Source organism: Daldinia vernicosa (genome assembly GCF_022497035.1).
Source record: "Daldinia vernicosa strain CBS 139.73 unplaced genomic scaffold F5Y00scaffold_12, whole genome shotgun sequence".
Classification (NCBI taxonomy): Eukaryota; Fungi; Ascomycota; class Sordariomycetes; order Xylariales; family Hypoxylaceae; genus Daldinia; species Daldinia vernicosa.
The window spans coordinates 3133-18748 of record NW_025953928.1 but is presented as its reverse complement, the minus strand read 5'-3'; the positions used below and the strand labels follow the sequence as shown (position 1 = coordinate 18748).

General features: G+C 48.0%; 4 protein-coding genes across 4 annotated transcripts; 2 read left to right on the top strand and 2 right to left on the bottom strand.

Annotated features, from left to right (window-relative positions):
- Nucleotides 1-3161: 3161 nt before the first annotated feature.
- Nucleotides 3162-6243, top strand: F5Y00DRAFT_20907 (uncharacterized protein). Its single transcript, XM_048005484.1, has 2 exons — nt 3162-3226; nt 3309-6243. The coding sequence occupies exon 2, from the start codon at nt 3496-3498 to the stop codon at nt 6055-6057; it is 2562 nt and encodes an 853-aa protein (XP_047866815.1). The 5' UTR covers nt 3162-3226; nt 3309-3495; the 3' UTR covers nt 6058-6243.
- A 1273-nt stretch (nt 6244-7516) lies between these two features.
- On the bottom strand, nt 7517-9870 carry F5Y00DRAFT_20739 (acid protease). Its single transcript, XM_048005453.1, has 2 exons — nt 9127-9870; nt 7517-9069 (listed from the first exon to the last, which is right to left on the bottom strand). The coding sequence occupies exons 1-2, from the start codon at nt 9319-9321 to the stop codon at nt 7834-7836; spliced, it is 1431 nt and encodes a 476-aa protein (XP_047866814.1). The 5' UTR covers nt 9322-9870; the 3' UTR covers nt 7517-7833.
- A 1291-nt stretch (nt 9871-11161) lies between these two features.
- On the top strand, nt 11162-12072 carry F5Y00DRAFT_259901 (V-type ATPase; the record flags this gene model as incomplete). The annotated part of the gene is made up of 5 exons (XM_048010957.1): nt 11162-11229; nt 11300-11312; nt 11397-11530; nt 11653-11837; nt 11927-12072. The coding sequence occupies 5 exons, from the start codon at nt 11162-11164 to the stop codon at nt 12070-12072; spliced, it is 546 nt and encodes a 181-aa protein (XP_047866813.1).
- A 139-nt stretch (nt 12073-12211) lies between these two features.
- On the bottom strand, nt 12212-15085 carry F5Y00DRAFT_231022 (uncharacterized protein). The gene is made up of 5 exons (XM_048006979.1): nt 14593-15085; nt 14214-14479; nt 13895-14161; nt 12692-13840; nt 12212-12625 (listed from the first exon to the last, which is right to left on the bottom strand). Exons 1-5 carry the CDS (start codon nt 14696-14698, stop codon nt 12530-12532), a joined length of 1884 nt encoding a protein of 627 aa, XP_047866812.1. The 5' UTR covers nt 14699-15085; the 3' UTR covers nt 12212-12529.
- Nucleotides 15086-15616: the final 531 nt, after the last annotated feature.

Sequence of the window (15616 nt, the reverse complement as noted above, 5' to 3'; positions counted from 1 at the left end):
AGGACGTGTGGACGTGTGGCCGTGTGGTAAGAACGTGTTAGGAAATAAGCTAGAAAGAATGGTCTTCATTACCGAGATTGCATATCGTAATGCGGTTGAGTAACCAAAAAAGGAGGCTGCATTAAAAGAGATGAGATATATTTGTTAAGAATCTTAAGATGGACCCAAGCTCTTGGGTCCGTCGCAATCACCCACGCAACCCACGCAACCCAGCAACCCACGACATTCGCTGGTTCTGGAGCCGTTGTGCCTGCATCTTTATGTACGAATATGCAAGGTATATCCTTGACGGCCTGGTCTCGTTTTCAAGCTTATGGCATATCCGCGGCCAGTTACTATGTAATGTATTGTTCTTCACCAGCCAGACCAGCCAGCCAAGCCGGCCGGTCTAATGCCAGTGGCTTGCTTTGTATGTAGCCCCGAATGTCGTCAACGCTTCTGTCGTAGCTGCTTTATGTATCCACTAGAGTTAGAAGCGAAAATCGCACTTGGATTTATTGCTTAAGTTAGTGTAGTAAAAGTAGATAAAAGTAGAAGGTAAGTTTGCCTTGAGAAGGGAGTTGAATACTGATCAACCTACTTTGACTAAATGCTCTCGAGTTACCTAATTCACTTTCGCTTCGAAAGGGAAAAGGAAAAAGGATAAAAAAAAGGAAAGAAAAAAGAAAGAAAGAAAACACTTGCATGAGGACTGTGCCTTACATGTATGCGAGATACCAGTACCATGTATACCCTTGTCTTAATTCGCGTGTCGGGGTGCTTGAAACTCCAGTTTAGCTTGGATCTAACCATTCATCGACTATATCGTCATTTGAATCATATGGTATGGCGCGTTGCACCTATGTAATAGCCATCATCTAGTTATATAGTATCTATGCAAATATAAAGATTATTATTATTAAGGGCAGAGCAGGTAAAACTAGCGGTGCCGTCGAGACTACACTAGCTTTGACAGGCAGTTAGCTACAACCTTGTTAGTGACTAGCCTACTGTTAGCTACCTCCTAAGGTACCTAGAATATCTCCTAGTTAGGTAACTATATAAACTCCTTAAACTAGCACACTGCCCCCCTAATCCCCTAATCATAACCCACAGTTCACGGCAATTGAGCCACGATGGAGCCGTCGAGGACGATCTATCCTGCTATTTTGTTTGACGTTGACGGATACTAGTTGACGCCCCGTTCCTCTGCCTTGTGTTTGTTTCGTTTCATGTTTCTGTTCCAACTTTCAACCTTCAACTTCCAACTTCCAATTCAGATCTCCTGGCGGGCGAAAAGCGCTTACATATATATGTTTATCACATATTACTTTTGCTTTTCTTTTACGACACTTACACATTTACGACCGAGACTACGACGTACCTACGCTGCCGATCAAGATTCTCGAAAGACTAACAAGGCCGAAAATAACTAAACAGGCTGGCCTGTAAGTCGAATATAGCACAGTTGGATTATCCGAATGCACAGTCGAGTCGAGTTGAACGCCGCTTCTTTTCCGCACATGCGCCAGCGTGCTCCATTTTATCCAATCGAACTCCAATAAAATAAGAGGGCGTACCAGAAAAGCGTAAAGTTATACACGCCCGTTTCTAGGTACCTAAGTGTGCTTAACCGCAGTGCCGCGGCATCTTCTAAGCCATCTTGACTTACACACTTACACACTTATACGATAAGGTACGTCTTTACATTTGAGCCAAAACAGTATTGCCCCGCTATCTTGTCTATATCTTGTCTATATCTTGTCTATGTCTTGTCGCAGGCATGAAAGACTGCATGTATATTGCACCCGGTATATGAAACTACATTTTATATGCATATGGCTTTTTTTATCCGTTGAATAAGTGTTCGAACAAGTCCGAGACGGATCTAAGCTTGTGGGCTTCTCCTGTTTCGTACCGTTACTACCTCGTAGAGGAATGCCTACTATGTACGAGTGTACCGAATTTGGCTGTAGCTAGACTGCAGTGTAACAAGGATTCATCCTCAGTGGGGAGACGGGGGTTGCAGGGGACATCAAGACCCTGAATGCTGGTAAATTTGGACGGGAAGTAAAAGATGTTGATCATCAGGAAACCTTTCGTATGAGCGCCGCTTCCTGCTTGAAGTCAAGAGGAGAGAGAGCCCGATGGTGTAGGCGTAAGCGTAGTCGTCACGATGTTGTGCGCGAGGTCTCCACATTGCTAGGTTGTTTTATATGTACAATACCTATAGATCGCATCCTGTCTTTTTTTCCCCTTAGGCTTTTAGATGTGGCTTTACCTCGTCAGTTGCTGATCTGAATCTCACTATCCTAGGTAAAGCAGATCTGACGGTTGCTGCGCCAGATCGATTCCTTAACACGAAACTTATTATCCTCGGCCGAGTCATCGAATCTATTTAGGAGAGTTTGGGGGTAGAAGAGTCTATCGAGCATTCTTCGAATTATCGCCGACGGATATTAGTGGTCTATCATTAACAGTAAAAGCTTCCGGAGGCAAGAAAGGTGACAACTATCTGATACTCCGGGACGTGCCCAAGTTTCTTCAACGCAAAGCTCCATCCAATCCCGTTATATGACTGGTTCTTGGCTTACCTGGACGCCTCTTGATTGTACCTGCATATTGTACAGCCAATATATCGGCATCAAATCGCTTGGTTCCAATTGCCGGCATTAACGAGAGGGTTTATATCACAACATCAACTCCGAATATCGACTTTATACCCTGGACCAGACGCAGCCCGAGGAGCACATAACCTTCTCGCCTATGTTGTGTACCGTCGAGTTTGACGGGCACCAATGATATTTCTTATATAACTCTTCATACTGTTTCCAGGTGTGAACTATCACAAAGCTGACTGCAAGCCTGGTCGTATTCGGGGCTTGAAAGAATATGAGTTGCGAATAGGAGTCGCCACATTTGACAGACATATTGAAGCATCAAAGCATTAAAACATTTTCATTACTTATGCTTATGTTCTCTGCCCCAGTCGTTCACGATTTGTTCTCCTCATATTATTCACCCGTTTGAGCCGGGAACGAGATACCTACCTACACAACAACTCGCTGTTGACAGACGGAAATTCAACTGGGGCCACAGCCAAGGGATCCAACTAAAGCGTAACAGGACGTCTCTCACTTTTACCGACCAACGACCCTTTACCCCTGTCTATACCCTGTTATACCCTGTTACATCCATTACATCCAATCCTACCCTCGACCAAAACAGAGTTGCATGATAATTCGAGGTACATATTGACAGGCCCCCTCCACTATACCTCCATCGCGTCAGTTCTTTATATCCATAGCCAATCTCCCTAACGGAAACAGAGGTGGCCTGCCACACCGCCCCCACAGTTTCTCTCGTGGCTATCTGCGCTTTCGCAGAGCCTCTCACGATACTCGAAATATTCGAATCAACAACGACTCGGGAATTTTAACCCCGAGTCGAGCTGTTCGATTTATCGGTACGTGGGAATAGGCTCGCGCATCTGTTGCGTTGGACGTATATACAACAATGTATTCGTCAATGCCCTCTAACTCATACGACAAGGAGCAACGGCCGAGAGCTACGACTAGTGCCCGTTCTCATACCCCCGAGACTGGCTACTCTTCAACAGCTCTCGCTCCTAACATGCCACCCAACCAACGCTCCCACAGCATTGGCGATATTTTCGGACCGGCGATGGACGGACCACCTTCACCTGAGCGCATCCGGGTGTTCAGCAATCATATCAAGCGCAACTCGAATACTGACAAGCACCGAAGTGAACTAACGATGTCGTCGGGGTCGTCCTCGCGTCTCTCAGCAGCGTCGGATAGGCAATCGTGGAATCAGAGCCGGGAGAGTCTTGGTTTGTCGAGGAATCCATCTCAGCGATCTTCGTCTGCAGGTACACCATCGCACGAACGACCTGATAGCTTGCAGTTCTTTGGAAAGGGGATCTTTCGTAAAGGAGGTAAACTTCGCAGAGGAAGTAGTGACCAAGGTGGCTCCACCACTTCGTTGGATGCAGTCGAAGCATCGAATGAGTCTAAGGAACAGCACTTCATCCAGTCCGTGTTCACGCGACGGAGAGCACTAAGAGGAGAACCCAGCGCGTCGACCCAGAAGAAGCTACAGATCTCGGGGCCTTATAACTTCCAACATCTCACACATACGCATAAGGATAGCCTCCCTGACCTAAGTCAAACGAACCGCCTAGAACTCGTATCAGAATTCTCAGCCATGCAAGGACGACGACACACCGAGGCGTTTCTCGAGGGCATCCCGAACGGGGAGTCACGATACCCAAGCTACTCCTCTGAGACCTTCTATCATCAGGAAGACCCATCAGTAGGGCTGAATGCCGATGGAGCACACTTACGAGCATCACAACCGCCTCCGCTGCCGCCGATACGATTAACGAAGCGTTCTCAATCGCAGGATAAGAACCGTATTCCACCGCCTCGCCCACCCAGGTCTCCATTAGGAGAGAGTAGTATGATGCCTCTAGGACAACCAGTACAACTACCACCACAACAGGTACATCTCCCTCCAAGGACGTCTAGTCGAACCTCGGCACGACACGATAGGTTTGGTTCATTGTCTGGGCCGTCTATGGACCACCCGGGAACAAGCGTCAGCTTCCGAAACCCGCAACCGTTTGCTCCCAGCTCGCCATCAAGGGCGCAAACCCCGCATGTGCCACTCGTCTCACCTGTACTAGAATCAGAATATGAAGAACCTTCGCCCATGTCCAAGGCGCCTCATGCTATTACCACATCGGATGACGTCGCGTGGCCCTTGAGCAATAGTATAAGTTCCTTACCCGATGTCCCAGAGGAGGAAGAGCACCATGCATCATCTCGACCGTCCCGATCCCGGATGAGCGTCGCGAGCAACCACTCTTCTCTTAGGGGCAGTGTATCGGTCCCACTACTTCGCCAGTTCTCCATGAAGCGAACGACTAGCAATGCCTCAGATACCCTGGGCAAATTTGATTTTAGCTCGCAGCGCACAACACACGTCAACGTTCGTGAACAGTCGATTGACGGTCTGGGTGGCGATAGCTGGGAAGATGACATCGATTATTGTTACGAGCACGAAGCTGAGGCGAACTGTGACTACGCTTGGGAACGACCATCATGTGATATAGGATATTCACAAGAAGTACGAGGTCGGTCGTTGAGAGACCAAACCGAAACTGTCATCACTTTTAATCGTCTTTCGGATGGGTTCCTGTCTCCTGGAGATGTCCCCGTCTTGAGTCCAGCCAGCCAGATATCTAGCATGACAGCTCAAGAAGCCTTGACACCGAATCTAGCCCTTCCAGTAGCTTCCAACTTCTCGCTCCCACGACGAGAGAGTTCAGCACAACTCCTTCGCGATAGCTCGCGTGCTCAGTCCCCCGAGCGTAACTTCAAGGAGGCTCAGGCTTTTGCCCTGTCGCCTTCGCTTCTTATCCCGGACGATTATCACCAGCAGATGCTTCGGTACGAGAGGGAAGAACTGGACGATGATAGCGATGATGATGAATTACTCATTCAAGGAAATACCCTTGACGAGCCTATTATCAAATTCGGCAAGAACCTTAAGCCGTCGAACGTTCGTTCAAGCGCTTCGACCACCGACTCTAGGTATTCGGAACACTCCATGACTTCCAGCCGCCACAAGTCGACGACATCGACCTCTACTGCCTTTACTCGATGGACCGGTAGCAGCATGTCTAGCTGGCAGCAAGGCCGCGACTCGACGCAGCATATCCTATCAAAGCCCGTCAGCGAAACCGGGCCCGTCGTCATCGTCTCGCCTACGCAGGCGACGATGCCGATGACGCCCATGTCAGCTCCTAAATTCGACGAGGAAATCTCCCCGAAGCACGAGCCTAACCGCGACCGCGAGAAGCACGGAAGAACACAGTCGCACGCCGGCCTGCTCATGAGGACGACCTATGACGCCCCGCCCGCCGCGGAGCCGAAGCCAGCTGCAAAGGAACCGCCCAAGACCCGTAGGCGCGCCAGGACTACGAGCCGGAGCCACGCCGCCCCGCTCGCCCTCTTCCCAACTGTCACTCCTCTTCCCGGCGGCCGTATCTGATGGGCTAACAGGTAGCCAGCCACCTGGTGTCTATCAGTTATATCTGTTTATATACCTAATTTATTGTACTCGAACCCACGCATACCTACGAAACGCAACACTCTTTACGCCATCTTCTTACTTGTAACCCAACACCGTCGGATCATCCGCCTCGGACAAAAGCTTTTCTTTGACTATTGGTTTCGGATATAGACTACTACTACTATTACCCTATTACCACCACCACCATCGCGGCCCTCGAGCCAGCCAGGAGTTTTCGGGGCCTCAACGACCCGCGGTTTTTCTATGTTACCGTGGCGGACATGCGTGGTCCGTTTCACTGTTGTTGTGCTTGATATCTTGCTATTGATTGATTGATTGATATAGACACCATGGCTTACGGGGCGCGGGGAGGAGGAGGCATATCATCCATGTGTATACCTTTCGCATCTGTCGTTTCCGCGAATACCTTGTTATTTTTTGCGTTTGCGTTTGCTTTTTGCTTTTATAATCATCGACAGCATACGCACAACACACTCACCCTAGAGCTAGCGACGGGCAACTGAGAAAAATTTTTCCTTTTTTTACTACTCCCTGTATTGTTTGGTCCTTCTCGCTTTTTTCCTGCATAGAGAAAAGTAGGGGATGGGCGGGACGGGTCAAAAAGTTTTCGGTGCGCGGAGTACCGACTGTGTTTTTTTTTTATAACTCTACCATGCTTTGAAGTTAATTCCGCTTATGCTTTTATTTTTTTTCGTTTTCGTTTTTGCTTTACTTCGACGATCCCGGGGTTATGATGGTTGGAAAGCATACCTACCTAGGTATATATTACGTATGCGTGTCGTTCGTCGTAGCGAACGCGGCGGGCATATACCTACCTATACATACAGTCAATACGGTCGAAGTGTTTTGTTTATATCTATTCATAGCGGACCGAATCCGCCTTTCGTCGCTTGCCTCTTGCTTAAGGCGCCTGTGACGAGTATTTAGAACGATAGTGGTGCGAGAGGCTAATGTGTATACATTATTGGCCTTCCTTAGCTAGAAGGACTTTAGTTAGGGGTTGTTGGGAAGTGGGAGAGTTGGTATGAAATTAGGAGATACCTAGCATGCTTCGTCTGACGGTCTCAGATCAAGATCTACAATCTAAAGCTATATTTCCTGATATGGTCTATTCTATATGATTAGTGTCTCGTGACATATATCCTTTCCGTACTTAGATGGTAGCAAAGGTGGAGGGACTATGGCGTATCGAAGCTACACTGATAGTATTAATCACTCGTTGAGGTTACCTGGTAGGAAAGTCCTCTCGTAGTACTAGCCAAACATGCTTCCCTAGACAATCTGCGTCTCAAATAGCGATTGATGGTCGGATGAAATTCCCTATAAAGGTATCTTAGTAGATAGTGTCAGTCAGTCAGTAAGTTAGTCATAGTAAAGTTTCATTTCTTTATATTTTCACATGGCAAAGGATGATGAATGTTAACGTAATAAACGTGTAATTTAAATTGCAGCATGGATCTATATAACATCCCGCACGTACGTACTCGGTGCTAAATATCCATCACCAATATGACCATGCTAAGCGAACAAGCGCTACCACGGATATCACGCAACTATGCAATCTCGATGTTGACCGGTCATCTATACCGGTATTTCAATGCCAGCGGAAAAAAAACAAAAAAACAAATCGGCTATGTCGAATTCGAAGTAACTTATATGCGCCCTAACGCCCTACAATGCTTATGCCATCCAATAATCCGGACCAGAACAATATGGGTATAATATCTCCATGTACTATAGTATCGTGGCTAGCGTGGCCACTCCGAAGGACAGGAATAGGACCGCTGCTGAAACGGAGGCACTTGTCATTGCAGCGCCATCCGTACTGTCGCCCAAGCCGGTGCCTCCGTTACCACTACCTCGTACGACACCCTCCGTTGCTGAGACAGCGTTAGTAACTGCGGTGGCGCCGGGAATGCCGGTGCCGCTAGGAATTGCTTGGACATTTGACTCTGTTGTGTTGAAGTTGGTCTGTGCGATCGAGATCTCATTATTCTCGAGATCGTAAACGACATAAGCTGATCGAAGGAAGGTGTCACCCAAAACGTTCGTTCCCGAGCCAGCTGGGGCGATGCCAAACAGACATGCCTCGACGCCGTTCGAGAATGTAGGGCGTTGTCCCGTTGTCGTCACCAAATCTAGCACCAGTTCGTTCATTTCTACCGAGATCTTCACTCCTGAAAAAACGAAGTCGATCGTCGCTGTTTGGCTCTCTAAGGAGCATGCTACGTACGCCGCACCTTCGCTCGATTCGTACTGCGCGTTAACCGCATCGTAGATCCCCTCGACCATGCTATCGGGTAGATAGGTAAGCGAGGAGCCGGAGTCTAGCAAGACAGCCAGGGCCTGGTTATCGGCGATAGTGCTGTTCCCCACTGACAGAGAGGTCAAAGTAATCAGGAACTCCGAGTAGACGCCGCCATTGGCCTGGGTGGGAAGCGTCTGGAGACTTCCTGTGTATTTCGCCGTATCGACTCCCCCAAACAGAATGCTGCCTCTATTCGCATCCAAATCGTTCAGCCATAGACTGTAAGCGTTCCTTTCGATTTGCCCGGCTGTCACCATCTTCTTCGGAAGATTATCATACGCATCCTTTCCAGCCCGGCCGACTTGCACCTCGTTAACGGGGTATCCAATACCAAGGATACCTTGTTCGGAAGTACTTTGATACCCAATTCCAAACTGGAAACTCTCTAGCGACAAATCACCGATTCGAATAGTATCAGTGACATAGTCTCCACTCGCCCCGGAGCCATCAACGTAAGAAATGTTGAACCAACTTCCCACATATTCGTAAGTGGAAGAAGAGTTGGCGTTATAGGTTCCCGCGAAAGAGCAAGGATCCGACCTCTGAGAACAGAGGGGTGAAGAATCAGTATTCACCCAAAGATCACTGCTACCCGTGTCCAGGTGCATACGAAGTGACTGCGCCGGCGTTCCTAGTGAGCCATTCACAAAGTATAGTGTCTCCTGTTGGTGGCTTAGTAAGATATATAGATTCGGAGGCCTAAAATTCTCATATCATACCTCGTTGTCTAATTCCGCACTAAAAGTACCGTCTCTCCGCCGCAAACGGTCTCGTCTTACAGGATCTGATATGGTCTTCCGTTCTGTGGTCAAGCTTATAACTTTTGGATGGCTGGTACTACTCTGTAGCCTACGTGCATTTGCCGGAACGGCCGAGACGCTTGCCACAAGGGCAAGCAGTATTGTCGATTTCATAGTGAAGATTGAAGGCCGTCGAGATAATTTTATCACACCAATCCGAAGCTTACAATAACAGTACCAGATGCTATAACCTAAACATCGAAGGGTAACTTCTACCGGTAGGCGCCTGGAGTGTTTAGTTATATGTACAGCCGTCCAAGGCGAAGGAGGCGAGGGATGTATAAAGTACAGTGGAACGGATTCGTAAGTCGTGCGTGGCCGGCCGGGGCTAAGAACACATCTAAAAGCGTGGGAGAATGGTATAAGAGACGGAAATAAGGAATTCAAGATGGCGAGGAAAGATAGCTATTATTTGAAAAGAATAAGAAAATAACAAATCAAAATAACAAATCCAGCAATCCAGTTGCTCGGCGTGGTGTGAATAGAAAGCCGGGGAGTTCGGTTGGTCGAATGTGTCGAACGACAAGTTAGAAGGTATGTTAGCTGAGCCACTTCGACTGAGCCAAGGTACTTGAGGGTCTCAGGATGCTATGCGCACGTATGCCTTGCGATATGGACCGGGATTGTCAAATAGGAGGCGATCCTCACTTGGCTGTCAATTCAAGGTAAAAGAGTAGGGGGAGAGACCGTAGTGGGGAGTCCGCACATAACGTCCAAACTTGGCGCATCTGACGCGCGTCCATCCAAATTCTCGGCTATCGCAGACTACCTCCCCTCAAAGAAGGCAGGGGTTGTGAATATGTAGGTAGTCATTCGTAAGAAATAAAGCTGAGCAGTTTGCCCAGTGACTTGGGTGAGTTGATTAGCACCTTGTTGTCGACGTAAGCAAACCCATCCGACATGGTTCTGACGAGCAAAGCTCTAAAAAAAAAACATTAGCATCCTGATACGGTTGGCAGTATCAAGTGTTGGACAAGGGTCCATTTTGCCCATTTCGTCCATTTCGTCCATTTTTTTTTTTCTTTCGAAGGGGCTTCCAAACAACACGTCAAACAGCCCTAAGCACGGATATCGTAGAGCCGCCCAATCGTTATTGTTTCACTGAGCTCAAAATAGCTCTTTACATAATGCTAGAATGCCGAGATCTTTCCCTTCTCGCCGTGGTCCAATAGATTGCCATTATCCGACGGTCTCCTTGGCATGGGACGAAGTTTAATTAATCGCAAGGCTGAGGCCAGCGAAGAGCCGCTTGGCGCATACCCAGACGGATATAACGGAGACGTCTTGGTTAAGTTTAAGTGATGATAATTTAGTGCTATAATGATTAATAACGCGCAAGCTAGAAAGGTTAGTCATTAGGTATTTAAATGTTGTCCCGAATACCAGGAAATCCATAATCCCCAAGTGCCAAGTGACACCCGAGGGAATTGAAATAGTGCTTAGTAATTCCGGAAATCATGTCGAACCTTCCTCTGAACATTGAATCTTTGACCTGTACTACCTCCTACGTACCTAATAGTCGGTTACCTTAGGTTTAGGTACAATAAGGCTTATTGAGGCTTTTTAGGGACGCCACAAAGGAAGCCCCATGATTAACCTCGAAGTCTCTATCCGAAGATATAAGGCCCGTCCTAACAGCCAATCAGCCAGCAGTTTATTCTTCTGCCTGCAAGCCACATTATCTACCTCATTGGTAGACCCTACGTCGTCACCAGGCCATGAGCGAATAGATTATTGACTTAGGATCTATTCAACGTAGTATACTTATTAATAAGTCCGTACCTAATGCGATGCTGCTTCTTACAAATGAGGGGGAAGGTAGGTATTTCATAGCTTTTACTACCTCCTGCGATATCTTGTCTAAAGTGAATGAATAAACCTACATTGCCAACAAACCCCATTATATTGGAGTCTTACATCTGCAGCTATCAAGCTACGTTAGTTTCTAGTTTCTATGGCCCAACAGACGCTGCTATCCGAGATGAACACCGCCTTCGCTGATGCCGTCTACGAGGCTCGCTGGTCCGTCTCTCGTACCTTACTAGAATCCAACTAGACACATGACATGCTAACCAAATAATCATCCACACAGCCCAGTATACGCCGTACGTTCCAAGTCCCTTAGCCCTGTCCCATCAATTCGCTACCTACATATGTCCTACAACACATCTAACCTCGCGCGTCCCTAGTCCTTCTTCGGAGCCATGGGCTGCGCAGCCTCCATCATCTTCACAGTCCTGGGCGCATCCTACGGCACCGCCAAGTCAGCCGGGGCAATATTCTCCTCGGGGATAACCCGCCCAGATCGGCTGATGCAGAACACGTACGCTCCCCCTCCCTTCCACGCCCCGCCTCGACAAAAAAAATATCGCTATAGGCCTTGGGATAGGTACTAGGAAAGAAAGGAGAAATGCTGACGTCGAGTCGCCACGTGTACGCGCGCAGGCTCTGCGCGATCATGGCTCAGATCCTCTCCATCTACGGCCTGGTAGCCAGCGTTATCATCTCGGGTGACTTAGTCGAGAAGATGCCCTTGCACCAGGGCTTCCTCCAGCTGGGCGCCGGCATCAGCGTCGGGCTTAGTGGCCTCGCGGCTGGGTTCGCCATCGGCATAGTTGGGGATGCGGGAGGTCAGTCTTTTATAAGTCTTTTCCCTACCCCTTTTCTTAAGGGGCTATTACAACTAAATGCTACGATGACTGATAAAACACTATCGTAGTGAGAGCTAGTAGCCAGCAGCCGCGACTCTATATCGGCATGGTTCTAATCCTAATCTTCGCCGAAGTCCTCGGTCTTTACGGCGTCATTGTTGGAATCCTAATGTTAACCAAGTCGAAGGAGAACGTCACTCAGTGTCTGTACTGATTTAACAAATCTACCTCTCGGCTTATAATTTCTCACAACATATATTTTGGGGGGAGCGCTGGTCCGTGACCCGCAGCAGCATACTTGAGTTATTGTAATAGTATAGAATATTAAGAGGCTACAAATTGCTCGCTCAGACCCTTGACTTACCTAATTGGAGTTTGGAATTCCGGTCTCTCAATCCTCAGCGCTATTGCTGTAAACATAAAGTCTTGGCGTAATAGGTAAATTATATTGAAGACAAAACCTTAAGTCGCCTTGTGGACTCCTTACTCCGTTAAAGATTTTAATCCGGCCAGACTCTCGTGATATATCGGTTATGTTCGTCTTATTAGTTATCCATTCCGAATGAGGCAAAACCATCATAACATTATAAAACAACGTAATCATCGTTTGGTGAGTCCTGTGCCTTGGCCCTAGGGCGATTTAGCACCCGCCGGTCTTTCTTCTGGACGCTCTACGTCTCATCGATCTTTTCAACCTCGGCCCTCGCCTCCTCCCACGTCTCCTTGTTCTTTCTCGCCCATTCGATCTGGCTCTTCGCATAGGCAAGCTTGAATTCATTATCAGTTATTATCTTGCAACAATAGGCTCGGGAAGAATAGCTAGATAAACTTACCATATAACGTCTGAGGTCGTCTTCTTTCTCGTTTTGGAACCTCTTTAGATCTTGTAGGATGCTTGCGCTCGCATCCCTCACATCTTGCGCCGCTGCTACCTGAGCTTGTTCTAGTTGCTCTATACTCTCGCGTGTCTTTCCTATGGCATCACGCCGAGTCCTCTCTGGATCTACATCAGCAACACCTTGTATGGCATGACGTATCGGACCAAAGATCTTATTGGTGATAGAGTTGCTACTAGGGGCCTTCTTATGGTTCGGACTAGAAGTTGACCTCTCAGGAACTCCCACTCTCGCCGAAGGGGCTGAAGCAATATCTGCATGGCTTGGAGGGAAGTCTGAGTCAATAGATGCTGTATCCTCCCCACTGCTTTCTCTATAGTGCGGTGTTGAGGTTTCTCTCATACTGACCGACCTTCGAGGCGCGTGGACTTGATGACTTCCCCCGATTTGTTGGCTGCTGCTAAGATACTGGTCAATTCGCTTTGCCTCAGCTTCACTACTTTCTAGCTGCTCTAGGAGAGCCTTTTTCTTAAGGAGTTCGTCGTTGGCCATTTCTTGTTGGACTCTTTTCAGAATCCTGTACCGTAGTACATTGCGAACAACCCCTGCGAATTGGGCACTTTCTCTCATGGGCTCGGCGAAGCTCGCTCCAAGCGAACTTGACAATTCCTCCGTCGCGATGTATGACGAATCTGCAGCTTGACCTACCCTCTCGATGGCCGCAGCTAAGGACGGGGATGGCTCGGAAAGTGCAAAAGCATTATACTTGGCACCCAAATCTGAAAGGTCTGTTGCTAGGGAACTTAAGTGGTTGAGTGTGCGCCTGTTGACTTTCTCCATCGGCCCCATTAGTGCTTGCTCTAGTTCTTTGATTGATGCTTCGTAGGTGATAAAATACGGATCTAATTCTTGTTCGTTTAAACCATGAGCTTCGGGAGGGAATCGGCGGAGTATCTGAGAAGCAACGGTAGTGGAACTGTCAAACACCGGGCCTGGAGGCGGATTCACAGGCGTCTTTAGCTTGGCTGAGGCAGCCGGCACTGGAAGATATGAGTGCGCCGGCGTAGGGTTTGCCGTGTCTAGTGGTGGCGCTTTCATAATCGACTTCGGAATAGATGAGATAGGATGCGAGTGTAGCACTTCATTCTACTATCAGGTTAGTCGTCAGAATGCGCCAGGGTAATATAAATGCGCGCATACCCAGCTAACATTCGGGTCGAGGAATCTCCATAAGACCCCGTCGTCTCGAATCTGTTCCATCCGCCGGCAGCGATTCAGGAAGACAGCCAACATGCGCTTCCGCAAGTCGATAATCTGCTGGTCTTGCTTCGCATTGGTTGGATTCGCAGCATAATCGGCCATTGTATGCTTCTCGGGGATAGGAGGAACAATAAGGGTAGGATGAAGCCTAGTTAGCGCATCGCGTAATGACGCAAATTCCGAGTATCGACGCCGGACTTCAAGGTCCTAAATCCCATATGAGCATGACAAATTGCCGCTAAGCTAGATAGAGACGTACCCCTGTTCTGATCGTATAAACGATATACTTCCCGCCGCTCTCCGCGCTCTTTCCGGCATCTGTGATCAGGATGGGAAGCTCTGGGTTTTCGTAGAGGATCTGCTCAATCCGGCTATCATAACCACCCGGTTTCCTTCGTGGTGCCTGGCTATTCTGGGTCCCATATTCATCGTCGCTATCGGGGTCAGTAATATGCTGCTGCCCGTAGGTAGGAGGTAGCGGGAGATCTTCACTGGTAGAAGACGGGGTACTCGGGCGATGTTGGTCTACATATTCCCAGTCGGGATCAGCCTCGTCAGGAGAGTCATCCAACGCTATGTTTTCCCACATTATTTTTCCTCGATCCAGGCAGGGTAAGAAGAATGTGGGCTTGACTTACAGTCGTGAGAACCCGGAGAAGTAGGGTGCGCAGAAGAGGATGCTATGGAATCACGGCGCTCAAAGCTCGTGCCGTAAGGGTTGTTGTCTTCCTCATCGTTCCACATAGTGATTCACTGGCGTCCGCGGTAACGCACCGGACAAAGCTATGATTCAAAAATTCTTAGCGGCGAGGGCTCTCCGGTAAGCTTATACGTATATAGTCGCTAGGGCGATGCGATGTGAAGTAACGAATGACGGCGAATGTGGGGGAGGGGGAGAGTGGGTGGACGAGCGCAAGCTGAGAATACTCTTAACGTCAATTACGAAGAATCGGCCTGTGTCAAATATTATCTTGAAGCCCGTGTGTAGTTTCGAGATACTTGAATGGATCAATAATAAAGACAATATGCGCTCCGTAGGTTTGGTTTATTGAATGGATGGAGCTTATGGGGGGGGCTGATATGTAGCTGTGGGATTGTGGAAACCGGAAGCCTTGTGCAATTACTACACTATGTACAGAAGTAGGATGTGACTGCTGGGTGAGGTCATGTCTTATGGCACTTGGGCCACGCTTATCATATACACTAACCTTTTCGCGTAGATAGTACCTAAGCTAAGAGATCTATACGTCCAAATGTAGTTAGCGTCGAGCTTACTTACTACAATACCTGAATACATGCATAAGCCGAGCTCCGACACCTTTGAAACCTCCATTAATAACTCATATATTTCTATAAATCTGGTGTTGGAACCTTAAATTTAGTATACGGAACACCTATGTTAGCTGGTTCTCAGAATAGGTAAATACTGCCTGCTATCTTATAAATGGAATTTTCCCACGGAATAGCCAGTCTTTTGAAACTAGACATACAGTATAGCTTTATCATCAATTATCTTAATGGATTTTGGGTGGTCTCTTAATACAAACAGAAGGAAATCGAGTAAAGAGCAAGTAACCTTCTTCACAGCTCTAGAGCTAATACTAGGGATAGAATCGGGAGCCACCATGCGTAAGCACAGAGGATGCGTTCCCTTCGCGCAAA

Excerpts from the sequence above, each read along its gene's own strand:
- F5Y00DRAFT_20907 (XM_048005484.1), top strand. The coding sequence starts at position 3,496 with ATGTATTCGTCAATGCCCTCTAACTCATACGACAAGGAGCAACGGCCG.
- F5Y00DRAFT_20739 (XM_048005453.1), bottom strand. The coding sequence starts at position 9,321 with ATGAAATCGACAATACTGCTTGCCCTTGTGGCAAGCGTCTCGGCCGTT. Across the intron at positions 9,070-9,126 it reads GTGCGGAATTAGACAACGAG|GAGACACTATACTTTGTGAA; the intron begins GTATGATATGAG and ends AGCCACCAACAG.
- F5Y00DRAFT_231022 (XM_048006979.1), bottom strand. The coding sequence starts at position 14,698 with ATGTGGAACGATGAGGAAGACAACAACCCTTACGGCACGAGCTTTGAG. Across the intron at positions 14,480-14,592 it reads TTCTCCGGGTTCTCACGACT|ACCAACATCGCCCGAGTACC; the intron begins GTAAGTCAAGCC and ends GGGAATATGTAG. Across the intron at positions 13,841-13,894 it reads TCGACCCGAATGTTAGCTGG|AATGAAGTGCTACACTCGCA; the intron begins GTATGCGCGCAT and ends ACCTGATAGTAG.